General features: G+C 48.2%; 2 protein-coding genes across 9 annotated transcripts in view; one reads left to right on the forward strand and one right to left on the reverse strand.

Moving 5' to 3' along the window:
* LOC1273750 (phe13-bombesin receptor) overlaps nt 1-12870 on the forward strand; it is an 88569-nt gene extending 75699 nt beyond the window's left edge. For 2 of the 3 annotated variants that reach the window (XM_061646989.1, XM_061646990.1), the window contains 5 exons: nt 5162-5327; nt 5432-5564; nt 5994-6201; nt 6318-6532; nt 9199-12870. In XM_061646989.1, coding sequence (XP_061502973.1) covers nt 5162-5327; nt 5432-5564; nt 5994-6201; nt 6318-6532; nt 9199-9963 — 1487 coding nt within the window. In that variant the 3' untranslated portion in view covers nt 9964-12870. The remainder of the gene's footprint in view (nt 1-5161; nt 5328-5431; nt 5565-5993; nt 6202-6317; nt 6533-9198) is intronic. The other variant, XM_003436335.2, reaches the window with a different exon arrangement.
* LOC1273751 (glutamyl aminopeptidase) lies at nt 10124-23851 on the reverse strand. 6 transcript variants are annotated; one of them, XM_312762.6, is made up of 6 exons: nt 23617-23851; nt 22760-23289; nt 22514-22677; nt 11162-12713; nt 11004-11083; nt 10124-10905 (listed from the first exon to the last, which is right to left on the reverse strand). In XM_312762.6, the coding sequence occupies exons 1-6, from the start codon at nt 23645-23647 to the stop codon at nt 10254-10256; spliced, it is 3009 nt and encodes a 1002-aa protein (XP_312762.6). In that variant the 5' UTR covers nt 23648-23851; the 3' UTR covers nt 10124-10253. The 6 variants fall into 6 exon arrangements, with proteins under 6 accessions (XP_312762.6, XP_061502969.1, XP_061502971.1 ...); XM_061646985.1 differs by lacking the exons at nt 22514-22677; nt 22760-23289; nt 23617-23851 and adding exons at nt 13175-14352; nt 19866-19966; XM_061646987.1 differs by lacking the exons at nt 22514-22677; nt 22760-23289; nt 23617-23851 and adding exons at nt 13175-14352; nt 19754-19918.
* Nucleotides 23852-24155: the final 304 nt, after the last annotated feature.

Raw genomic sequence — 24155 nt, forward strand, 5'->3', positions numbered from 1 at the left:
CGGGTAAATGAGGTAGCACTTTTTATATTTTTGTAGCAGGAGCAAGGAGTTTTCCGGCAACCGTTTTATCCCATCAAGAAGTTGCGCAAGGGCGACACGGTGCTTAAAGTGGCCTAAGATGTTGGAGCAGCTTACACTAATTGCCACATTAGTGTACCATCCTGGCGGGGATTTATATAGATCCTGAAATGATGAAGTTACCGTGAACCATTCACTTCCCGGAACTGGGCCACAAAGTTATTAAGGATATTAATTTTAGCATTTCGCGTACAGCGAGGTAGGGAGTTGAAAATAGACTGTACGATGTTGTGTGTCGTTCAAAAATCTCACCATTTCAAAATAAAATGTGTATCATACCAGCCCCACCACGGCTCTGTCACCCCGACAAACCGACCTCAAATTATGTAGATGAAAGGTTAAACTTTTAGTGTGGTATGATGTACATTACTCTCGCATAAATGGACTTCCCCGGACACCCCCGGATCGATTCGTTTGGGGAAAGCGCTTTGCTCACATATGCCAGACGGACGAGTTTTGCGATACCAAAATAAAATTAACCAAAATAAATAAATTACCGGCTCCAAGCCCAATTGTCCAACACGCATCGCAAACCATCTGGCAGACATTACTCTGACCGCATGCAGTGCCATCGAGATGGACGCGAAATTACTAAATAGGCAACCGTTGCTACCTTTACCACATACGTTTTTATTTGTTAGTTTGGGGATGTTTATGGAGGTCAGAGAAATGGAATGGTTAAATACTGCACCGTTCGGTCAATTTCGTCCACCGCAAACCTGTCCCACATGGTGCGCAAAGCACATTCCAATCTCTGGGAAACTGCTTTGCGGTGTGGTACTCGATCGGGCGTTGAGTTCGAAGCAATTGGTGTGCATTACAAATTCGTTCAGAGTTGCTGTGCTTGCTCTGGTGTGAAGTTACTTTACATTGCGTGTCATTTTGCGAGACCTCATGGAGAGGCAATAACACTTCTGCTCAAAATTTTCTGCCCATTGTTTCACTGTCTCATTACGTTTGGGAAAATGTTAAATCATTCTTTCCTAGAATCTATCTGCATCATAAAATCTATTTTCTTTTACTATTAACTTTTACAATTTTTGGTAGTTCAAAAAAAGTGACCTTATTTTAGGATAGTACAAACGACTGTCGCTAGGGAAATATGGAACGATTTAAATATTCATAGAAGATGCATGATGGTTAACCCGAAGAAAATATTCATTACACATTATTTCCCTATGTGCCTCACGCACTGTTATAGTGTAAGGTAGGAAACCCTTCTTCAACCTAAACAGAAGTTAAACGACACAGCAGTTTGCACTCACCACTCACGGCCATCTCTTGTCGCGATGTTTCAATGAAATTCCAATTTATATGCATTTGCCTTCCCCAAAAAAGCGGTCCCTCCTCTAAGGGAAGAACCGTCCCATTCGTAACTTGCGGCCAAATGGCGTTCATGTCGCATAAAAACCCTCTAAATATTCTACCACTGCACGTATGGGGACCATTTTGATCACCTCACCCAAACACGTCCCTGACCTTTGCCTCGTGCGATGTCGCTGAGAAATTCCCTTTCGCCAAAGGTGTTTGAGCCATGCCCGGACGGACGGACCTGCCACCGGGATCAAGGACGAGTGAAGAAAGGAAGCAAAAAATAAGGAGCACTGAAAGCCTTTCTCCTTGCTCTTTCGCTCCTCGCAATCTCTAGAACATTTGTTTGCATATTGTGCAATCATTTGCCGCTGTTTCGTTGCGACAATCTACCTCATTTGTTTCAATTTTGCAACAACCGCCAGGTGCATTCTCCTTTGGGAGAATGTGCACAAAAAAAACCCTGCCGTCCTAGATATTGCCAGTACAACAGTATTCACTCTGCCTCGTGATTACGGTATACAGTTCATGGTGCCACTTTATGATCGTTCATATATGAAGCCAAAATATTTTCCACACGTACACCGCGTCGGGCATCATCTTGCGATGGAGAGAGAGAGAGAGTCCAGACGATACAAGAAGGAAAAAGATTTGCAAAGGAATATTGCAATTCGAAAACGTTGAAATCAGCATTAGATGTGCACATTTTCCAGGGGGAAAAACACATACCTTGGACGTGAATCAACTGCATCGCAATAAGGAACGATTGTTACTCTGTCGGCACAAAAGGGGAAACGATGGCGACCGAAGACAAAGATGGAAGGGAATGATTTTGCAGTACACACCGCATGTGTGCCAACCATCCGATGAGCCATTGTTGCATGTGCATCCCGTTGACATACGGATGCAATTTTGTACGCATTTTGTTACGGTTGCTTGTGCAGCAACAAGCTGTGAGTGTGACCAGATGAATGTGTGGCTCATTGGCTGTGGAAGTAATGTCTGAGCAATGCATTCGACATTGCCGTTCTAGGAACACAGTGAAGCTGAATGGAAATTGGGATTGTTATTTATTTGTGTACAAGATCATCGACAGCCTTGTGCCTCGACATACGTGCGGTTAGATTTTGTAACGATAAAGTTCATGAAACGGTAGACACTTTTATTAATAGCTCATTTGAGATTAAATTGATTAATTTTGTAGAAGCCGGGGTAGTCTCTTGAGCGGTCGCAAATTTTCCGCTCGAATGCTTCAAACAGACCAGCGTGCGACAGTCTGCGGCTTTTGCGGTGGTGAGTCAAAGTATGAGAAAGGACAGAAACGTTCTGCTTGCTTATGCTTATGTTAGACACTCGCGAGGATCTCGTTCTCGAAAGCGCCACAACCTTTTCCCTTCGAAAGCCGCAACTAGAGAAGCGTGAGACTGTTTGCGGTTTCGACACACATTTAGAGGGAAAGTATGAGAAAGGTCAAATTTAGAATAAACTTTCAAACACTCAGCATGAAATTGGCTTGTGTTTTGATGAAGTCTAGTAGTAGTTCAATAGCAATAGATTATCAATCATTCAACTGTATTACTGTCTCGCCGCTGTATATTGTTGCCCAACATGATTTGTCCTATAGCAGTTCACCCATCTGAGACACCAATGAAACGCTCTATTTAAATTTGTTTAAACAAACACGCGTAGAATAAAAGTTTCTCTATTTGGATGTGTCTTATTTTGTGTATTTATAGCCACAATCAGTTCCTATCCACATTCCCTTTTGCTAGCGTACAATGCGCTGAATTAATAAACCAAAACCATCACTGTCCATTTTTACCACTTCCGCTGATTACGCTCGTAAACACATAATTGATAACACTTTATTCGCCAGCATTAATATTCGTCCCTATAAAAGACATTCACCGTCCCCATCCTACCCTTTTGCTTAATGCATTTTTAATGAAAAATAATTGTACCATCAATTAGTGTAACCACGCTGTAACTACAAAGTAAACACACACACAGAGTCCCATCAAACTGGTGGATAAAATCACGGAATCACCTGCAACGGATATTAAACCACCCGCTGGCTTCCGCTGCTGCTGCTACTTTTGCCCCCTCCTTCCCCTGTAGCCATCAAAACTGAGTACACAATCCCATCAAACACCCCCAGAACCCATCCGGCGATCCACACCCATCGATCGAACCCGATCGTTAATTCACGCTAGTAACGAAAATGGTAATAAAATTGTCCTGCCTTTATCGGACGCTGGCCAGATGCTTCCGGCGTTCCGAGTTTGTTGCTACGGAGCAGTAACGTTCATCACCGACATCGTCCCCGGCCGCCAGCCAAAGGGGAAAAGTCAAATGTGTCTCGGTCCGTTTCGCCCACACGGGAGAAAAATACGCCCCTGTTTCTCTACAGGGTTCGGCCGCAAAGCGTGCTCCCCGATGCCGATGGTCACAACCGGCCCCCGGTTCCTTAGCAATCCGACCTGTGGCGACCCTTTGGCAACGCAGTTTACGAACTTCAGCAGTTTGACCCCTCCCCTCCCCGGAGGGTTCAATGCTTTGCGATGAAGGTTTACGACGATGTCGATTCACTGGCAATGGCCTAGGCAATGGCACTTTGCTACATTCCAATCCCAATGTCCCCGTGTACCGAATGCCGTTGTACACTGACATACAGGCACCTCACCAAGGAAGGTGAGAATGTGCACATGTTTTCGCATCAAAATGCTCCACACATGCTTAACGAAGCAGAACAATCTTCCTTCTTTGGGGGACGGGGGAAAGGTTTATGAATATTTTCCCCTGCATTTGTTTCGAAATTGTAACCACCGTGCTCCATGCTCCTCGACTTTTCCGACGCGTCTTGGAGTGGCAATTTTCATTTGAATAATGCCTCTCGGTAAATGCATACCAGATCATGCGTGCGTGGGGTTTTGTGCTTGGTGTGATTGTGATAACTCTGTTTGATGAGCTGATTCAGCATTGAGTAACCTTCTGATTGTAGTAATATTTTCCTTGGAGATAGGTAGCCGTGATCTAGATTCAGAAACTCGAGTAAATCTTCAAAGTGAATCAATGAATTTAAGTCTCCTAATCTGTAGTCTGTAACCGTGAATGAACGAATCTGAGTCTCTAACTTATGAAATTCTAACGGTTTATGAAAATACAACAAATTCAAACATCTTTACAAATGCATAAATCACTTAAGAGTCGCGAATCACGAAAAGGTGATTGAATTACTAATCATTTATGACTCTCTTTAGAATAATTAATCTCTTTATATAAAATTTGCCTCTTTTTTAGATTGTGAGAAATTCATTAAATTTTTAAAAACTCATGAATCTACAAGAAAAATCTTTCTAGATCTTTAGAGATTCGTTATCAATGAGTCATTAGATTTTTGGGAATGATGAATCATTTTTTGTGAATATTTGGAGATTAAATTCAAGATTCGAATCACGCATCACTGACAGTGATCGAAAGTGATCATCTTCAAGAATCTTTAAGAAATATTAATAATTCGTAATTCATAATTCAACATTTCTGCTAAATAATTATCTTTCTCGTGATTATCATGAACATCAGCAAATCTCAAAGAGTCATGGTTCAGCTCGTGATCGAACCAATTCCTTAGACCCAGATGACTCGCTTTGACTCGCAGCGCTCCTCACTGCAGAGTATTACAACATTGAAAATGGGTTTTATCGAATAATTGTAACGATGTAGGACGCATTGCACTCATCGGAATCACGCACCGTTTTCCACCCACCCGCAGGTATGCCGCAGGAACTGTACGGCACCTGGAACCCGTTCGCCTACCCGTTCAACCAGATCGCCTGCATCATCATGGGGCTGCTGTCGGAGACGGCGGCCAATGCGACCGTGCTCACCATCACCTCCTTCACCGTTGAGCGCTACATTGCCATCTGTCACCCGTTTCGGTAAGTGAATCCCTCCCCCCCTCCAAACATTGCCCGGGGTGGCTGTCACCGGTGAAGGTTTGTTTCCGGTTTTGTATTACCCGCAGCGGTATTTCTTCTTCCAGGTCCCACACAATGTCGAAGCTGTCGAGAGCGATAAAGTTTGTGATCGTCATCTGGCTGGTAGCGTTCGGATTGGCCACACCGCAGGCACTCCAGTTCGGTGTGGTGGAAACGAACACCACACGGCTCTGCACGGTAAGCATCAGGGTTTGGATAGGGCATCTCGTACCGAATCTCGTACGCACGGAGTTGTTGAGTTGGGGATTTTTTTAGAGCAACGAACGAGCACTTACCACAACAAACATTTGTTCAGTTTTGATAGAATTTTGGGGCAGAAGCGTGTTCGCACACGAGAATGATTTTAATTATTTTAATTGGAAGATTTGTGACGAATGGTTGCGCACGGAGCCCATGTGGGTAGTTAGCTTTGGGCCGAATTTTGTGCCGAATTTCGTCACTAATGACATTGATGTTTTCTTATCCGAGATCAATTTAATTGGTTATTATCGGTAGGTAGACCGTAGGACTCAATTAGGACGGATTCGTTTGCCATCGATCCATAAACTCGTACCGTGTCACTATTTCACTCCGCTTTCCATTCCACAACCGCATTTGCATTTGCAGATTAAAAATGAACACTTTTCCCACGCGTTCGAGGTGTCCAGCTTCCTGTTCTTCGTCGGCCCGATGACACTGATCGCCGTGCTGTACGTGCTGATCGGGATTAAGCTTCGCAAAAGCAAACTGCTCCAGGGCGTCAAGCGTGCATCCTCGGACTACACCACACCGCCCCGGGGTATTAGTGCCCAGTCCAGGGTCATCCGTATGCTGGGTAGGTACAAAAAACACCCACACACACACACCGATTCCAATCAAATACTCCACGACTATTGGGTTCACTAATACAAGCTTTTTGGTTTGGCAATTCCCTCCTGTCCATCCTTGCAGTGGCCGTTGTGGCAACGTTTTTCATCTGCTGGGCACCGTTCCACGCGCAGCGTCTGATGGCCGTGTACGGTGTGTTTTCCAAGACGGAGAACGTGTTCTTCTACAAGGTGTACATGGTGCTGAACTACACATCCGGCATACTGTACTTCCTGTCCACCTGCATCAATCCGCTGCTGTACAACATCATGAGCCACAAGTTCCGGGACGCGTCCAGGGTAAGTTTCTACTTATCATGCGAGCATTGCATCAATTTCATAATCTAGCGGGAATAATAGTTCCTTTCATTCTTGTGAATACTACTGCTAGAACACACGTCCGGATGAGTAAAGTCGATTATAACGGCTGTCTTACTTTAAATAACCATCCGACGCTAAAGTAGAACTTGATTTGTTAATGGATGGTTTGGCATTGAATTGTGTAGTCCTGGGGTCGGAAAACTTTTCAAGCAAAAGGCCCCAGAGTGTAGTTATTTGCCGAGGCAATGGACCAGAGTAATGTGTTGAAAATGATTGTTTTATATCATCTGAAATATTCTATCGTAGCTTAACATAACTTACTTATCCGGCGCTATAACCGCTCTGCGGTCTTGGGCTGCCTCAGGAGTGTCCGAAACCGCTCACGGTCTCGCGCCTTCGTCTGCCAGTCCATTTACCCGGCCTTAATGGCGGACGCCTCCACGCCATCTTTCCACCTCAATTTGGGCCTACCACGCCTCCTCTGTCCTTGCGGACGGCCTAAAAAGACTTTACGGGCTGGGTCGTCCGTTTCCATGCGTACAACATGGCCAGTCCACAGGAGCCTGGCGAGCTTTATACGCTGTACGACAGTGAGGTCGCTGTACATCTCGTATAGCTCGTCATTATAGCGGCTCCTTCATTGTCCTTTCACACATACGGGGCCAAGTATCCTTCTGAGCATCTTCCTCTCGAACGCGGCTAAGAGGGTTTCGTCAGATTTGGACAGTGTCCATGTCTCAGAGGCGTATGTGAGTACTGGAACTATATAGATACTATACAGTCCCAGCTTCGTCCGTCTCGACAGGTTCTTTGAGGTGAACTGATTTTTCAGGCTGTAGAATGACCGGTTGGCAGCCAGCATCCTTGCGCGCAACTCAGCTTCCATGCTATTGTCGTCGCTGACCTTTGGCCCAAGATAGGTGAATTGTGGGACGACTTCAAAAGTGCGTTCACCTATCTGCACGTGACGCCTACGTAGATTCTAATTATTTATTGGTAGGCACGCTGATGTTGCCACCATCAGTTTGGTCTTTGCCTCGTTTATCTGCAATCCGAGGCTCTCTGCCGCCTGCTAGATCCCTTGGTAAGCTTCTGCTACATAGGAGAGCCGCAGACCAATGATGTCTATATCATCAGCGTATGCCAGGATCTGGGTTGACTTATAGAAGATGGTTCCCGTAGTCTCCACCCTCGAGTCGCGGATGGCCCTCTCTAGCGCCAAGTTGAATAGGAGACAGGCAAGCCCGTCCCCCTGGCGCAGATTCTTGGTGGTAGCAAAAGGTCCTGAGAGTTTTCCATCCACCCTCACCTGGCATGTGACGTTGGTCATAGTCATTCTAGCTAGCCTTATCAGTTTGGCCGAGATTGCAAAAGAGCTCATAGCGTCATACAGTTTTACCCTGGCTATGCTATCATATGCGGCTTTGAAGTCAATGAAGAGATGGTATGTGTTGTGCCTATATTCAGCCATCTTCTCCAAGATCTGCCGCATGGTGAAGCTTAACATAAACGAATGGAAAAGTGATTTATAAAATCTGCAAATGTGGCTATGGTAGCCGCTTGGAATGTTTCGTATGACGATCGTTGAATAACCGGACAGCCGAGGAGTAATCTGCGTTCGAAAGGAAATGTTTAAAAAAAATCATCAAAAAAATCAATTATTTTTTTAAACTTTATGACACTTCTTGTTGCAAAAAGAATGTTTTACCATTTTAAACCGCCACGCACGTGAATGTGAAAGCCATTTAACGGCGGGTTTTGTATCGAATGGTAACCGCGATTGAATTTAAAAATTGCACCGCTACCACAGAACTACCAAGAAAAAGGGAATACTTTTACTTGACGCCAAAGTTAAGTGACGCATTTCTTTTTTTCCTCTGAACCATCGTGAAACCACGAATTGCTATCAACACAGAAAAGTACCACTCTTCCCCGAATAGAATCTACACGCTTTGTGCAACTTTTTCAAACCAAACCCAACAACCCCCTAGGAACACGATGCTACAATGCTTCACATAAATTGAAAACAGCCAACAAGTTCTTTTTTTTTTTCTTTCAACTTTCGAAGATTATGGTCCATTTCCAGCGTGCCTACCCGGTGGTGTCCCAAATATCCCCTACTTTTGTCATCTAGCACAACTTTTAACATAGTTTGCGTAATATAGTAAGCTTACGCTCTCCACATTGCTCCACGCAAATCTCCAACCTCCAATAAATCACGCTGCGTACACTGTGGACAGTTTTATCGGACACACATCGAACATGCGGCAACGGTCTGCTAGTTTGCTACGTTCTGTTGCCATCTGAGGACTTAGGGGACAGGCATGCGGATCCAAACTCCCTTGGTTAGTGGAAGCGTACGGAGAAACTAGTGATAAACGACCTCAGCGCGACGTCACGATCCGCCCCCCAGATTCGCTTCCAATCGGATTTGAGTGGGAAAGAACTATCGAAACAACCATTCATCTTGATATTTATCCATCCAGCTTTTGGCTGCGTAGAACAATATGCAAAATAATCAGTTTTCAATAGTATTTTCACTTCCGCCTCCTCCTTCGAAGAAACTTTCCCCTTCATCATAGCCGTTAGTCGTGCTTTTTTCTAATCTTTCCCTACCAATATCTCTCCACACCGTTCTCTTTCAGCACACCCTCAAGATGAGCTGCTGCGGTGGCAAGCGCTCCAAATCGGACGGTCAGCACCACACGTACAGTGCCGTCTCGCGGTACGGCGTTACCGGTTGCGGCTCGTTCAAGGTAAACTCGAACAATATGGCCTGCATCGGCGCCGGCATCGGGCTCGGTACGGGCGGTGGAAACGCTGCCAGCAAACAGCAGCACCAGCAGCCGGGCAATGGGACGGCGGCAACGCCCAACCAGTGTCAGCAGGAGTCGAACATGTCGCTGCTGGCGAACGAAAGCTGCAACCGCGGCACGATGCCCCCGATCGCGATACGGCCCACGTTTACGCGGGCCGATTCGCACTGCATCTCGATCAGCAGCAGCCAGTCGACGACCGGCACCAATGTGAGCAGCAACGGCAAGCTAAGCCGCAGCTCGAACGGTTCCCTCCGGCACGGTGGCAGTGCGCTCGAGCAGCCGACCGACCATGCTGGCGGTGGTGGTGGTGGTGGCCGCCTGTCCACGATAGCGGAGAAGCTGCGGCGCGGCACCAAGAAGGTGCTCGCCTTCAGCAAATCCCCCACCGGTACGCCGAGCAGATCGATCGTCAGCGGCGCGTGTGCGGAGGGAACGAATGGGCGGCGGAAGGCCTACCGGAAGCGGAACAGCTGCGACAGCGTCGACACCAACACGATCAGCAACTCGAGCCTGAAGGAGTTCGATGAGGAGGAGTTTAGCAGCGCCGAGCTGGCCCGCTTTATGGGCGAAGTCAACAGTGAGATACGCTAGACGGGCCATCCCCCCCGGGACGCTGAGTGCCACATCAGTGGAAGCGACGGACTCGACGGAGCGCACTGAAACGGTGATGTCAGGCACAACAAGCTCAAAGGAAGTACAAACAGTACGGAAAACAGGACGGAAGAACGAAAGCAAACGCATACGATGGAGCTCGATTCCAAATAATACACAGTGGTACCTGCGATTTAATCTCTTAGAGCCCAAATCGAGGCGGCAGAACATACAACATTATACGGGGATTGGTGTTGAGGGGTGGATGAGTGTACCGCTGGATACTGCAGTTACTGCGGTGCCGTCGCCTCCTTCAGCCAGGCCGCCACATTCGCCTCGTTGCGCTCCAGCCAGCTGATGTTGTTCTGGATGTTTTCCAGCGCCTGGCGCCGGGCGGTCGCACCGGCACCCGACTCCGGATAGCGGGCGAAGAAATCTTCCAGCTCGGTCAGGCGGGCCTGGGTCGTGAACCGGCCCGTCACCGAGGGTATCATGCGCCCCAGGTTGCGCTCACCGATGCCGAAGCGGGCCACCAGCCGGGGCCAGTTTTCGCGCACGTGCTCCCAGGCCGCCTGCTCGCCGGCCCGATTCGCCGCGATGTACTGAATGCAGCTGAGCTGGTCCTGCGTGCGCACGAGCGCCGTATCCCAGGACAGGTCGAGGAACCGGCGCATGGTGCGCTGGTCCGGATAGGAGGCGAGCGCCACCATCAGCTTCGTCTTTTCGTTCGCATCGTTCTCCTGGCGGAAGCGTTCCAGCACCTTGTCCCAGTCGGCCACGGTAACGCCGGACTGTATGCCGTAGGTGTACACTACCGACCGCAGGTCGGGATGGATGACGGCACCGTCGTTGAGCCAGCCGCGGAACTGTTTGCTCGCTTCCTCCAGGCACGCCGGATGGCCGAAGGAACACGCGAGATCCAGTATGGTGGTACGCAGCAAGCTGTAGGCGAAGAAGACATGAAGAATAGTGCGTTAAACAACCGTTCCTAATATGTGATTGATGTAAGAACCGGCACACAAAAAAAAGAAAACGCTCACTTTGTCATGTGTCCGCCCTCCGCGGGTACATCCCAGCCAACCGATTTTACCGCAGCATCGACCAACGTTTGCGTGTACGTCTGAAATGGAGAAATAAGCCGGCAGAAATACAAAGTTTAACACCACTTACAGCCACACACAACCCCCGCTAAACCTACCGTAATGTCATCGTACGACTGGTAGTTGTACAGCAGGTTGCGAATGTTCTTCAGCTTGCTCGCGATCGCCGACCACGGCACGTACTCAGTCTCTCCGCTCAGGTAGCGCGTCAGCTCGAGCGCATGGTTGTACGCCAGCAGTGAGGCGTCCGCAAGCGCAAACGCATCATTCAGCAGCCCGGTACGGTCGCCGATCGTGAACGTGTTCACCTCCTTGCGCAGCGCCTCGCCGAACTGTTGCCACATCGCGATCGGATAGTTGACGCGATAGTACCCAATCTGGCGATAGTTCAGCTTGATCCAGCTGCTGCCCGCCGGCTTATCGATCACCAGCTCCGGCCGGCTGGCGTCGTTCGGGAACCAGATGCGGCGCGGTGCCGCCGTCGCCGGATCGTCCGTACTGGCCAGGTACGTGATCGGTATGTACCAACGGTACCCGTACGGCGACTCTTCCGTTTCGTTCGCATCCTGATCAGCGAGGAAGCGCTGCTGGCGCAGCACGTACTGCAGCGCGTTCTCGGCGACCGTCACGACCGGCAAACCCTTCTGCCTGGTGAACGTGTCCATTACGCCGGTAACGCTCACGTCCGGCACCAGCTCGTCCAGCTCGCGCATCAAATCCTCCGACACGCTGTTCGCGTACGCCAGCTTCTCCAGGTAGCGCTTGACGCCCTGCTGGAAAACGGGCGGCGTCACAAAGTCCTCCAGCATGCGGATGACCGACGCACCCTTCGAGTACGTGATCGTGTCGAAGATTTCCGTAATTTGGTTCGGGTTTTCCACCGACATCACGATCGGATGGGAGCCGAGCGTCGCGTCCAGGTTCAGCACACCGTGCAGATCGTCGATGATGAACTGCTCCTCGATGCCCCAGTCCGGGTGAGCGGCGTCCATGCCCTTGTACTCGATGTAGCTCGCGAACCCTTCGTTCAGCCACAGCTCGTTCCACCACTTCATCGTGACGAGATTGCCGAACCACATGTGGGCCAGCTCGTGGGCGATGACGCCCGCCACCCGCTGCTTGTTCGCGGTGCTGCTCGTCACGCTGTTGTACAGGATGGACGTTTCGCGGTACGTCACCAGGCCCCACGTTTCCATCGCACCGGACACAAAGTCCGGTATGGCGGCCATATCGAGCTTGGGCAGCGGGTACGCAATGCCAAAGTACTTCACATAGTACTGGATGATGGTGCGCGCAGTGGCGAGTGCGTACGCGGTGTTCTCCTGCTGGAACGGTGTGGCGTACACGCGCAGCGGAAACGACGAACCATGCTCGGGCACTATCAGTACCTCCTGGTGCAGGAAATCGCTCACGATAAACACCACGAGGTAGGTGCTCATGCTGACGCTTCGCTCGAACGTGGTCGTGCTCAGGCCGGCGGACGGTTTGTCCGCCACCGTCTCCTTGACGTTCATGTTCGACAGTGCGGCGTACCCATCGCCGGACGGATGCACCATGTGGATCGTGTACTCGGCCTTCAGGTGCGGCTCGTCGAAGCACGGGAAGGCTTGGCGGGCGAACGTGGGCTCAAACTTGGAAGTCGCAATCGTCCTGTAAATACACGGAAGCATACGCAAACGCGGCAACAATTAAATGAGTGTGGTAAATTTCAAAAACCCTTGTTAAGCGTAGTGTGTGTATCGTTGGCCGTTGGCTAAAAGTAAATAAAGGAAAATAGTTTATTTTTTACAAGAAAAAAAAATGGCAATCATGGCCGGCTTTCAGCATGAATGAAGTTGAATCAATTCCGAAACCGAATGCAAATTGTGCAACCAAGATGTCCCATATGATTTGCCATTTTTTTCCGCCCGGTAAGAGGCAATTAAATTACAATGGCCTTCTCTCGCGAGATAAGGAGAACACTGCTCGCAACATTCCTAGATAATTCCCGATCTCCCGAGGCCCCGCATCAATCCATCAACAGGCACGGCACGAGGCTAATCGCTTCAAGCACGCTGGACAAGACAGCGGCCCTATCAGATACGCCCGCCCCTTATCCCCCGCACAATTACCTCGTCCGGTTCGTTGTCTTATCGAGATACTTGCTGCTGTAGAACCCGATGATGCGATCGGCCAGGCTGCCGTTAAACTGCACACTAAGCCGGTACGCGCCGGCCCCTATCTCACCCTGCGTTTCGATCACCCAGTACTCGTGCTCGGGCAGCTCGTACGCACGGGCAATGGTCACCTCCTCCGGGCCGGTGCCGAGCGTCCGCAGCACCGTCTCCGTGATGGACAGCTTCTTGCTGTGCAGCACGATATAGTTCGTCGACTCGGACACGTTCAGCTCGATGCCGACCCGGCCGCTAAACGTTTCGCGCTGCAGATCGGGCTGCAGCCACAGCTCGTAGTGTACCGGCCGGATGTGGCGCGGCAACCGGAACCCGAGCCGTTCCGCTACCTGCGTGCCCATCTTGAACACACGATTCATACGACCGGTCGGTCCGGTGCCGGGCGATACTGCTACTGGTGGTGGTGGTGCTGCTGAAGTGTTAAACACCGAGTTGGGCAGGAATATGGTGCTACGATTGTACTGTGGCTCGTTCGTTCGCTCCCGTTCCTCTTCACCAGCGTCGTCACCGTCGTCGCCGTCGTGGTCGATGTGATTGTTGTTGATAAATAAATGCTGCTTATCATCCGACGCAACTGTCAGCTGCGAGTGACTGCCAGCATCGGCTGACAGGTTGCGCCCAACCAGCACCAGCGCTGTCAGCAGGCAGAGTGACAGCACGAACAGAAACGCACACGCGGCCAGTAGCGAAAGTATCACGATCGAGCGGCGCCGCTGCTCCCGGTCCGGTGCACTGCCGGCAAAGTGTGCCGTCGGGCGGATCGTCATGCCGGAACCGATTACAACCGTCGTCGTACCAGACACTGCCGGTTTCACTGTCATTTGGGGAGTTGGGGAGGGATGATGCCCAGGTTTTACGCTCACCGCCAGTGCCTAGGCGTGCTGGCAAAGTTTTGCGAAACCGTTTGGAACCCGCAACGTAGATGTTTTTTTTTAATTTTGGTTATGTTTTTAAAATATGCACACTTCACATGTAACCTGCTAGCACCGGAATGGGAACGGTCGGCGTATGCACTGCATGTCCAATTTGCTAAATTTCACCGATTCACTTGGCTAAAATGTGTTGCAACCTGCTGCTGGTGGCCATCTACGGTGGACGGCAGACAGGGGGCGCTCAAGCTAGAAATAAGTAAACACAAGGTCGTCTAGTCACGCGATTGCGGCATCGTGCACTTATCGCACACACTGCCGCCTGCACGATGGATGTGCCTGCTACTACTGCTGCTGGCATTTTGATCAAGTCCCGCAGAAGACCATCATAATACCAGCATTTCTCGCCCACCGAGTGGGGGGTTATGACTTTGTCAAACGATTACACACCTGACTGAACATACATTTCAAACAAGCGAGTGAGAAGATGAATGTTGTAGCTGAAGGAAGACAATCTATCATCACGACCGATTTTCGGTGAGAACACAGGAGAAAAGCGCATAACCAATTGGATTTTGAAAATCGTTTCACTCGCTGCCCAAACGACGACGAGCCTGGGTGCTCAAAACAATACAAGAGGGTTGAGAAAAATAATTAAAAAAAAAACCAACAACAACAAAAACAGTAAAACCTTGGCCAGACTTGCTTCGAAAATGATTCACAACCTCATACGCATGCTTTGCACGTACCAGGCAGGCAAACGGTGGAGACGAGCCCTTTTGGATTCAAAACAAACGCGTGAGCGCGCGCGCGCTTTAACTCGGTTACGGTTGCACCAAAGTGTGCCATTGAGGCACCATTAGGTAGACCGGTGTTTGTTTTCGTGTTGTTTTTCTGTTCGCTTTTGTACTGTTTAATTTGTTTGTCATTTTTTGGGAGAACTTTCTGTTGTGGCTGCGAGTTGTACTCCCCTGGCTCATGACCGGTGTCGGACCATGATGCTAGGAAGGCGGCTAATTAGGTGTAATTGTGTAATGAGAGCATATTGATTAGGATTGTAATTCGGAGAGCCGTGCAGGGCTTGGGAGATGGACAGATCGGGCTCTCTTGATTCGGGCTTGGTTGCGAGCAGACGTGTGTCGTGATTGATAATTTTATTTGTTAATATATAAGTTTTAATTATATTAATTGTGTTCGCGTCACATATCCAAATCCGAACACAATAGTGGCGACGAGTCTAATATTTTTCGTTTTATCTGTTTTATTTTACCCACGTGTCGAAAATTCCGCGACCACAACGTAAACGACGGAGGATGAGCACCAATGAAGCTAACGGTGCCGGCGTGCAGCCCGAAGAGGATCAGCGGCGTTCGTCATTTGGACGGTCCAGTGCATTGGACCCGGTGCAACAACACATTGGATCAGTTATTGGAAGTGTAACGCAGCACCATCCCGGCCCCTTTCCGGAGCAAGCTGCAAATTTTGGGCGAGATGACCGGCCTGCGCCATTGCACTCGGGTGTCCCTCCGCCATCGCTCTTTGCTGTTCAACATGGACCATCGCAACCATTGCCAACGGGGTCGATGATCTCGGGCTCCAGCACCAACGGCAACACGATGGCAGAGACGTTACAATTGCTTCAAAAACAGATGGCACAGCAACAGCAATTATTAAAGCAGATTTTGGGTCAGCGGATGTATACGCCGAATCCAACTGTCCCCAGTTTCCAGCCGGAGCAAATTATCGAAGCGCTCTCCAGGAACATCACGGAGTTTCGTTTCGATGACGAGAGCGGTATCACCTTCAGAGCGTGGTTCTCACGCTACGATGAGCTGTTTAAGAAAGATGCTGCCCGTATCGATGATGCAGCGAAGGTGCGTCTGCTGCTACGCAAGCTAGGTCCCATGGAGCACGACAGGTATTTATCCTTTATTCTACCTGCGCGCGCGAGTGATTTTCAATTCGAGGAAACGATATTAAAGCTCGAAACGTTATTCGATACGCGTGAATCGTTGCTAAGTAAGCGTTTTAAGTGCCTACAATTATGTAAAAAAAGCAGTGAGGACCATCTTACGTTTGCGTGCCGGCTCAACAAAGCGTGCGTAGATTTTGAGCTTAGCAAAATGGGCGAGGAGCAACTAAAGTGTTTGCTTTTTGTGTGCGGTCTAAAAGACGAAACTGATAAAGATATGAGAACTAGGATGCTAGCACGCATTGAGGATAAGCCAGATGTAACTTTACAACAGTTATCTGCCGAGTGCCATAGGGTCATAAACCTAAAACGAGACAGTGCGATGATTGAATCGAATGCTCAGGATAGTAATGTATTTGCCGTGCAGTCTCGGGAACAGCGGTTCCAACGCTCGCAACCAGTGCAACCTAGAAAGCCCAGGTACCTTTGTTTCAAGTGTGGTGAGCAACACTGGGTTAGCGAGTGTCCGTTTCGCAACAATAAGTGCAGTGATTGCAAACGTTTTGGTCACAAAGACGGTTATTGCAACCCAGAGGAGAATCAGTATCAGAATTTTAAGTGTAAAAAGGATTCAGGATATAATGGTCGGCATGTTTCTAAAACTAACGTTATGACAGTGAATGTGGCAAATGTAAAAGCTCACCGTCGTTTCGTGGATGTTAAGCTTAACGACACTCCAGTCCGTCTCCAATTGGACACAGCCTCTGATATAACTATTATAAATCGAGAGACTTGGCAACATATTGGAAGTCCTAGTTTGGCACCATCGTCAGTTCTAACGAAAAATGCTTCAGGGTCACGGTTAGCAATTGATGGTGAATTTGTGTGTACCGTGAGCTTAGGTGAACATACAGCGCAGGCGACAATACGGGTTACAGAAATTAACCTGATGCTTCTTGGCGCAGATTTGGTTGATGTTTTGAAGCTAGGTTCAATTCCAATGGATGCATTTTCAAGCCAATTAATGATTAATAACCATAAATATCCTGATATAGAAGGTATGATCGCCAATGTGCAGATAGATGATGATTTAAAATGTGTAGCAAACGATTATTTAAACGCAATTCCGATGGTTCATGAGGAAGTTGCCGATGCTACGCGTAGAGATACAATACTTAGCAGATTATACGATTATGTAAAGAATGGCTGGCCGTGTGAAATTCCATTTAACGAAGAGCTTGAAAGTTTTTACAACGTTAAAGATGGCTTAACTATAGAAAAAGGGTGCATAATATTTGGAGCGAGGGTAGTAATACCAAATGCACTACAGAAGCGATGCCTTGACCAGCTGCATAAGGGTCATCCAGGCATAATTAATATGAAAGCAAAAGCGCGTTGTTGCATTTACTGGCCATTAATAGAAACAGACATAGCTAAGGTGGTTAACAATTGTAATACATGTCAGGTCGCAGTACAAGCATCATCAAAAGACCAAATAGTAAATTGGCCAAAGTCACTTTTAATTAAACCTAGTTATGGGGAGATTAAACCGGTCGATGTTACACCGAGGTTGCATGTAGGCGAATTGATATATATGAAATATTTCATGCAAAATAATTATATATGGATTTCCGGCAAAGTAACTAAACGTATAGGAAATGTTAGGTATGAGATCAATACTGGTGATAACCGTAGGTATAGACGGCATATTAATCAACTACGAAAGTGTAATCCGACCAATGATCAGGAAAAATGCTGAACTGCCATTAGATATACTATCGCGGCAAAGTCATAGTAGTGCATGCCAGTTGGAACGATATTCTCGCCGCTCTTCTCGTGTTAGAAGACCGGCTTGTAGATTTGAACCGTACCAACTGAATTAAGGGAAGGAGATGTTGTGGCTGCGAGTTGTACTCCCCTGGCTCATGACCGGTGTCGGACCATGATGCTAGGAAGGCGGCTAATTAGGTGTAATTGTGTAATGAGAGCATATTGATTAGGATTGTAATTCGGAGAGCCGTGCAGGGCTTGGGAGATGGACAGATCGGGCTCTCTTGATTCGGGCTTGGTTGCGAGCAGACGTGTGTCGTGATTGATAATTTTATTTGTTAATATATAAGTTTTAATTATATTAATTGTGTTCGCGTCACATATCCAAATCCGAACACAACACTTTCCAAAAAGCCCAAACACGCGCAGCACCAGCCACAGCGGAACGTGGTCGCGCAGGCAGGCAGCTTATCGAAGTATGTCATGGAAGAATCGATGACGATATCAATCACCCAGTGCCCTGTGGTGGCCCGCTTTTTTCGGGGTTCTGATTTGAAGTCATTAAAACCATGTCAACTTTTTCACCTTCCAATCCAGGACCAGATCATCAGCGTTATGGTAATAGATTATGCAATTTTTGAACGCAAAATATCACCCACAACACGCACACTTGGCATTGCTTCACAAGCCCCACCACATCGCGCTTTTGCGGATGAAGCATACGCACGCAGTGGTATACGCAACTTTCCACAGCTCACCCACGTGTTTGTGTTCGTCGCTTCTCCATCATTTTTTAAAATATTAAATCCTACCCACTGCCCCGGAATTGGAACCGCATGTTGGGCTGCCCTCACTTTGTAAAACATTAACCTTTTTCGAATTTCAAGGCTGCTTCAAGCCGCATTCGTTGCGCAAATTTTGTCACAGCAGGGTATTGTTGCTCTATTAAACCCGATCGGTTGCCCAGTTACCTGGTGCACAAACACAATAACACACACTACAGTCGCTGATGGCTGAGTGTTAAATTGCTGCTTGAATGTGGAATGCTGAAACTTTCCGCCGGGAGTGGAATAAGCGCGGAGCGCAATCAAATTTCTAACCACGAAGCGCAATCACCACAGCGTCCTCTAGTCGCGATCGAAAATGGCACGTGATTTGACAAATTACGGATTTTGTCTAGCAGATGATCGTAGACACACACGCAACACACACATACGACACACACGCACATGAGACGGATCGTCAGACGGGCGCACAGTCGTTACCGTTACGAGACAATTGAACGAAATTGGCATCCCAACGAATCATCGCTACGTAGAAATCGCCGCTTCCAACGGTGAACCGTGGGGAGCTCACTTTGACCGCGAGGATCGGTAACATCCCGGGCCACGGAGTGATTTGCCTGAAAATGTTTTTTGGTGATCTTCTTCTCCGCTACAAAAGGGAAGAGAAGCTGCTGCTCGATTGCAGCTGGACGTAAAAACCAGTTTTTGGCCAAAACATTCCTTTCCACCCGAAATAACCTGATTCTTTTCTCATTCTAAGGGCAGACACACTCGGTGGAGCCTTTTTTGGGGTGTTTTGCTGTTTTCTTCCGCAGGCCCCACTTTACACTGTGCACCCTCCCCACTTTTTGGAGATATGATCCTCGATCCTGTCCTCACACTGTTGCATTCCGTCGCAGCAAGAACGCATCATCACCAGGACACCATACTTTTTTGTCTGCTTTTAACGTTGGCTACACACACTTTGATTGTATTGCCCTTTCGGGCGATCACCACTTCAAGATCACCATCACCGCTAACACGATCACCAGCAAAAACACAACCGTTCGTTTGACTCCGTGGGGCAGTGGGGCGAAAATTACGGCAGCACTTTTACGGTACGAGACACTGATCGTCGTCACTGCACATTGTCGGCAGCGGCACTATGTAAGCTAATATGGGTGAAACCCAAAACAAGACGCACCGTCGATCGAACCGTGGCCCTCTTCCCCAGTGGACAAATCGAGCGCGTTGTGTTTTGTCTTTAGCAGCGGAGCAGTTTCTATCGTGCGGCACACGATCGTTGCGTTGCAAACCTTCGCTTCTACAACAACCACGCGCGCGTTTGGCCGATGTTCGGGTCAGAAAAAGAGTGTCGGTTTGCTGTTTGCGCTGTTTGGCTGGCCGTTCGGCATTGGTGGTGGAACCCGAGTGGGGGAAGGCACTATGAGGGTTGATCGTATCCGTGGTTGGGCGTAATAAATTTAATATTCATAAAAGAGAGGAGAAATATTTACTTTTTTTCTTAGAGAATTACAGCGTTTTGGAGCAATCAATATGGTTTTTTTGTATTATTTTTATTTTTTTAACTATTATGCCGTAAATATAGCATTGACTTGCAAATGCAAATTCCAAACAAAGATCCACCTTCTGCCCATAGTGTGTGCGTGTGTGCCACTACCACTCCAAAAACAGCTCGCCAAGATGAAATGGAAAGGGAAAAGAGAAGCGGCAAGGTACTGCGATGCCATCCTCAGCAGTCGCATCCATCAAACCTTCTCTTCTCTTCGCTTCCGTTCAACCGACAACCGTGGCAACTAAGGTGTATTTTGGGGGCCAGTTTCGCACGCTCAATAGATCACATGGCCGGTGGGGGCTTAAGTGGCGTCCTGACCGGACACATGATTGCTGCTTAGAAAGGGCTCCGGACACTTGTACGTCTAACGTAGTCGAGGCGGTTGTTTATTACCTTGATGAAGTAAAATTAGCCACAACACGGACACACACAGAAGCCATTCCTTTCTTTTCCGCACACTTGAACCGGGCAAAGCGTGTACTTCACTGGGAATGGACACAGCTCAATGTGTTCGCTGTGGCAAATAGTGGACCACTTAGGGACAAGTAACAATGCCCGCAATGCCCAGTAATGCCCGCCTGGTAGTACAGAGCAAAGCACGTGGTTGTTTCGTTATCAGCTTTAAAATATCAAATAGTTAATAAAATTAAATAGTTTGATGGTTTTCCATCCCACTTCCAAGCAGGATCACACATCAGACGCTAGTAGCTTGGGAGCTAATTATACACTTCAGGTTGTGAAGTGCCATTTGGAGAGCTTTTCTACAGTGTGCTTGTAAAGCCACTCCAAACAGTGTGTTGCATGGGAGCGACAGAAACAGCACAGTTTCAACTGTGGTTCAACACTCGCGGCGCATTTGCGGTGGCGCATAACAACAATCACAACAATATTGGAATTTGATTGATGAATACCTCGTGCCCTTTTTGTGAGTGTGGCACCCGTACCGTGATGCTTGCAAACGCGTAGCGATGATCGTGCGCCTAGTGTCACCACTACCAGCAGATACAGTGGCGGCCACCTAAAGTCGCACACCACATATTTTCACCTATTATTGGACTTTGCGGCACCCTGGACAGTTCTCTAGACCACTTATCCGAATTTTGTTTTCACCCATCGGTGTGAACACTCTTCAGCTATGTCGCAGCAAAAAATCAGACCGATAGGTTTACAAATCTCGGAACCATATGCATAACTGTGATAAAAGGTATGGAATGTATGCGGTCCACTGATCACAAATCAAAATGATCACGTAGCATGCCAATATTGGCCAATATGGTTCTTAAATCATTTGATATCAATTATTAAAGGTCCATCGACTAGTTTGGGTGGTCATCTGCGTATTACATAACCTAGGCCAAGCGCTCTAAGACCTTAATAAGCCAAATGGCATTTCTGCAAGGTTCCAATAGAAGTAGTATAGTAATTTTAAAGATAATGTTAATGTTTTTTAATAACTTCAGAGTTACTTAATATTTTAGATGAATCAGGAATGAAGGAGAAGTGGAAATTTACTCCCTTACCTGCCATTTAAGACCTAATTGTCCCAATGCCGTTATTCATTATATAGATACAATAATTACTGCTTCGAATTGGTTGACCATTTGTATTCCTGGCTTGGTTACTGAGCATGATTGTTGTCATGTTAATAACAAGAATCGTATCTCTCTTTAGCAAGGCTTTGTGCGCGAATAAGCGCTCACGCATCTCCATAACTTTCTAGATACCCGGAATGGGTGATGGTAAAAAAAAATTTCCGATAAGTGATCTAGAAAACTGTCCAGGGTGCCACAAAGCTAGATAATAGGTGAAAATATGAAGTGTCCGACTTTAGGTGGCCGCCACTGTAGCAGCGGCGGCGTCGGTGTACCACATTCCGACTGTTGTTGTCGATTACGATTACGGAACGCTCCCGGGAGGATGGTGACGAAACCGCAACGAGATGAAAAGTGACTCGCAGGCAGCAAACTCGTGTGAGTGTGTTTGCAGTAATCGGAAGTAATCAGAGCAGCACTACCACTGGAAGAGGTACGACCAGTGGGGGTGAGTGAAGGCAGCCAAGACTATCCTGCCAGCTCGATCGACCGAAGCGAAAGAAAACACGTTTTGCCATCAGGTGTAAATGCTGGCGCCACCAGCAAAGCACGGGGTTACATAGTTTAATAGAGGCACGCAAAAATTATGTTACTGTATCTCGTCCAGCAAAAGGTCCGTGCAACGGGCTGGAAAATGGTATTTATAGGTACAGGCCTGTGTGATGCAAGTCGTAGGCCGATCTTACAGCTTTCCGTTTGGTAAAAGGGTAAGTGACACCCTGCCTCTGTGAGATGCCTTGCCTTGAGGTGGAAATTGTGAAGCGGAAATTGTAGAAAAAGACACACTTTTACTTACTTTGTACCACCGCTTCCATCACTATACGAGCTGGAGTAGAACCCGACGATGCCCGCATCCAGCCTGCCGGTGAAATCGATCGTCAGCTCGGAGATGTAGTTGGCCAGCAGGGCTTTGTTGAGATTGATCTTCAAAAAGTCCCGCTCCCGGTCAACGTTGGTGTTCTGCGTGGAAGGAACGGGAAGATTAGACCAAAAACGCAATCACATCACAGCCCCTAAACGAATGCCCTATTCAGATACGTACGATGTATGTGTAGGTCGAATCATTCAAACATTTGAATGTGATCCGCCCAATAGCGAGCAGCTCGTGGCTGTGCAGCACAACCTGATCGGTGGCATGCACGCTCCAAATCGTAATCTTCGCCGTGCCGGCAAAAGTATTCTTCTCCAGATCGGGATGCAGCAGCAAATCGTAGTGCAGCGGTATAGTATCGTCCGGCAGTCGGTAGTTGATAACGCCCGGAGCGGTAGTGGTGGTCGACACACTAGTGACGGTGGTTACCTCGGGCAGGGGCGATGTATCCATCGACACGGGGGTGGTGGTGGTCGCACCTCCCGTTCCTTCGGTTGTAGTTTGCTGCTCGCTCGTGGTAGCATCGGACGACTCGGTCGTCGGCACGTTGGTGGTGGACAGGAAGGGAGCAAGCTGAACCTCGCACTCTTCCAGATCGCTCGCATTGCTGTTGTTCGAAACGGCCAGCGCAATCGTGGTGATGACCATCGCGAAGAGGGCGACGGAAAGGAAGGTTGCTACCTTGTTCCGCAGCACCCAGTCTGTCGGTAGATCAAAACAGAAGGGGGATTTAGAGAGTGAGAGTTGTTGTTGCGCGTTGTTGAGCACTGTTCAGCTGACACAGGCCGGTGGGCACACGATCATAATAGGCTACAGCAGGCTTTGTAGTACACCACCACGTACCACTGATAAACGCGTATCGATTGCGAAGAGTTGTCACAATGTCACAACCGTTATCGATCACTGCGCTAAGCGCACACCGGGAGCATCCGACAAAGGCGCGAGGGCCCGAATCTTCATCTTATCGCGCACCCCTATACCCAGTACAGCCCGTAAACAACGGGAACATTGGGCACAACATAGCTTACCTTTCGACTGTTGCAGCAATTGATTGACCATGTTTACACTATCGCGTTTACTGTCAGTTTGGTTAACTATCACTGTTCAGATGACTACCACCTTATTATCGGGCCAATCTTCCGAGACCATACTAAACGTATGGGGGGAGTTGATGTGAAGAATTCAAAAAAAAAACTCTGAAATTTGTTTCGGGAATGTCGAACTCGCCGCGTCTCTCCCGGTGGTTGAGAGCTCACTGAGTGTGCTGCACACTGTGGATAGCTATTTCATAGCTGTTGCCTTCAAACAACCCCATAAAACACCTATCGCCGCGATAAGTCGTCTTAATTTCGTAATTCGCTTCGTCGTTCGCACTTGGGAGTGATAAGACTGTGACGCTCCAGGTTGATGATTTTCCTTTCTTTTTTTTGCGCCGCCGAGCCAATCGCCTACCGCTGGACAGTGGGTTTGTAGTACTGGCTGCTGGATGATACAGCTGTTTGTTTCGGTTTTCGCTGGACGCTGCATGAATGAAGATTAAATTTAAATAGGGCTGATAAAATTGGAG

Source organism: Anopheles gambiae, chromosome 2, assembly GCF_943734735.2.
Source record: "Anopheles gambiae chromosome 2, idAnoGambNW_F1_1, whole genome shotgun sequence".
Lineage (NCBI taxonomy): Eukaryota > Metazoa > Arthropoda > Insecta > Diptera > Culicidae > Anopheles > Anopheles gambiae.

Coding starts and splice junctions, on each gene's coding strand:
- LOC1273751 (XM_061646985.1), bottom strand. CDS start 14,055: ATGACAGTGAAACCGGCAGTGTCTGGTACGACGACGGTTGTAATCGGT. Junction 11,084..11,161: donor AGTCGTACGATGACATTACG/GTAGGTTTAGCG, acceptor TCTCCATTTCAG/ACGTACACGCAAACGTTGGT. Junction 10,906..11,003: donor GAGGGCGGACACATGACAAA/GTGAGCGTTTTC, acceptor CTTCGCCTACAG/CTTGCTGCGTACCACCATAC.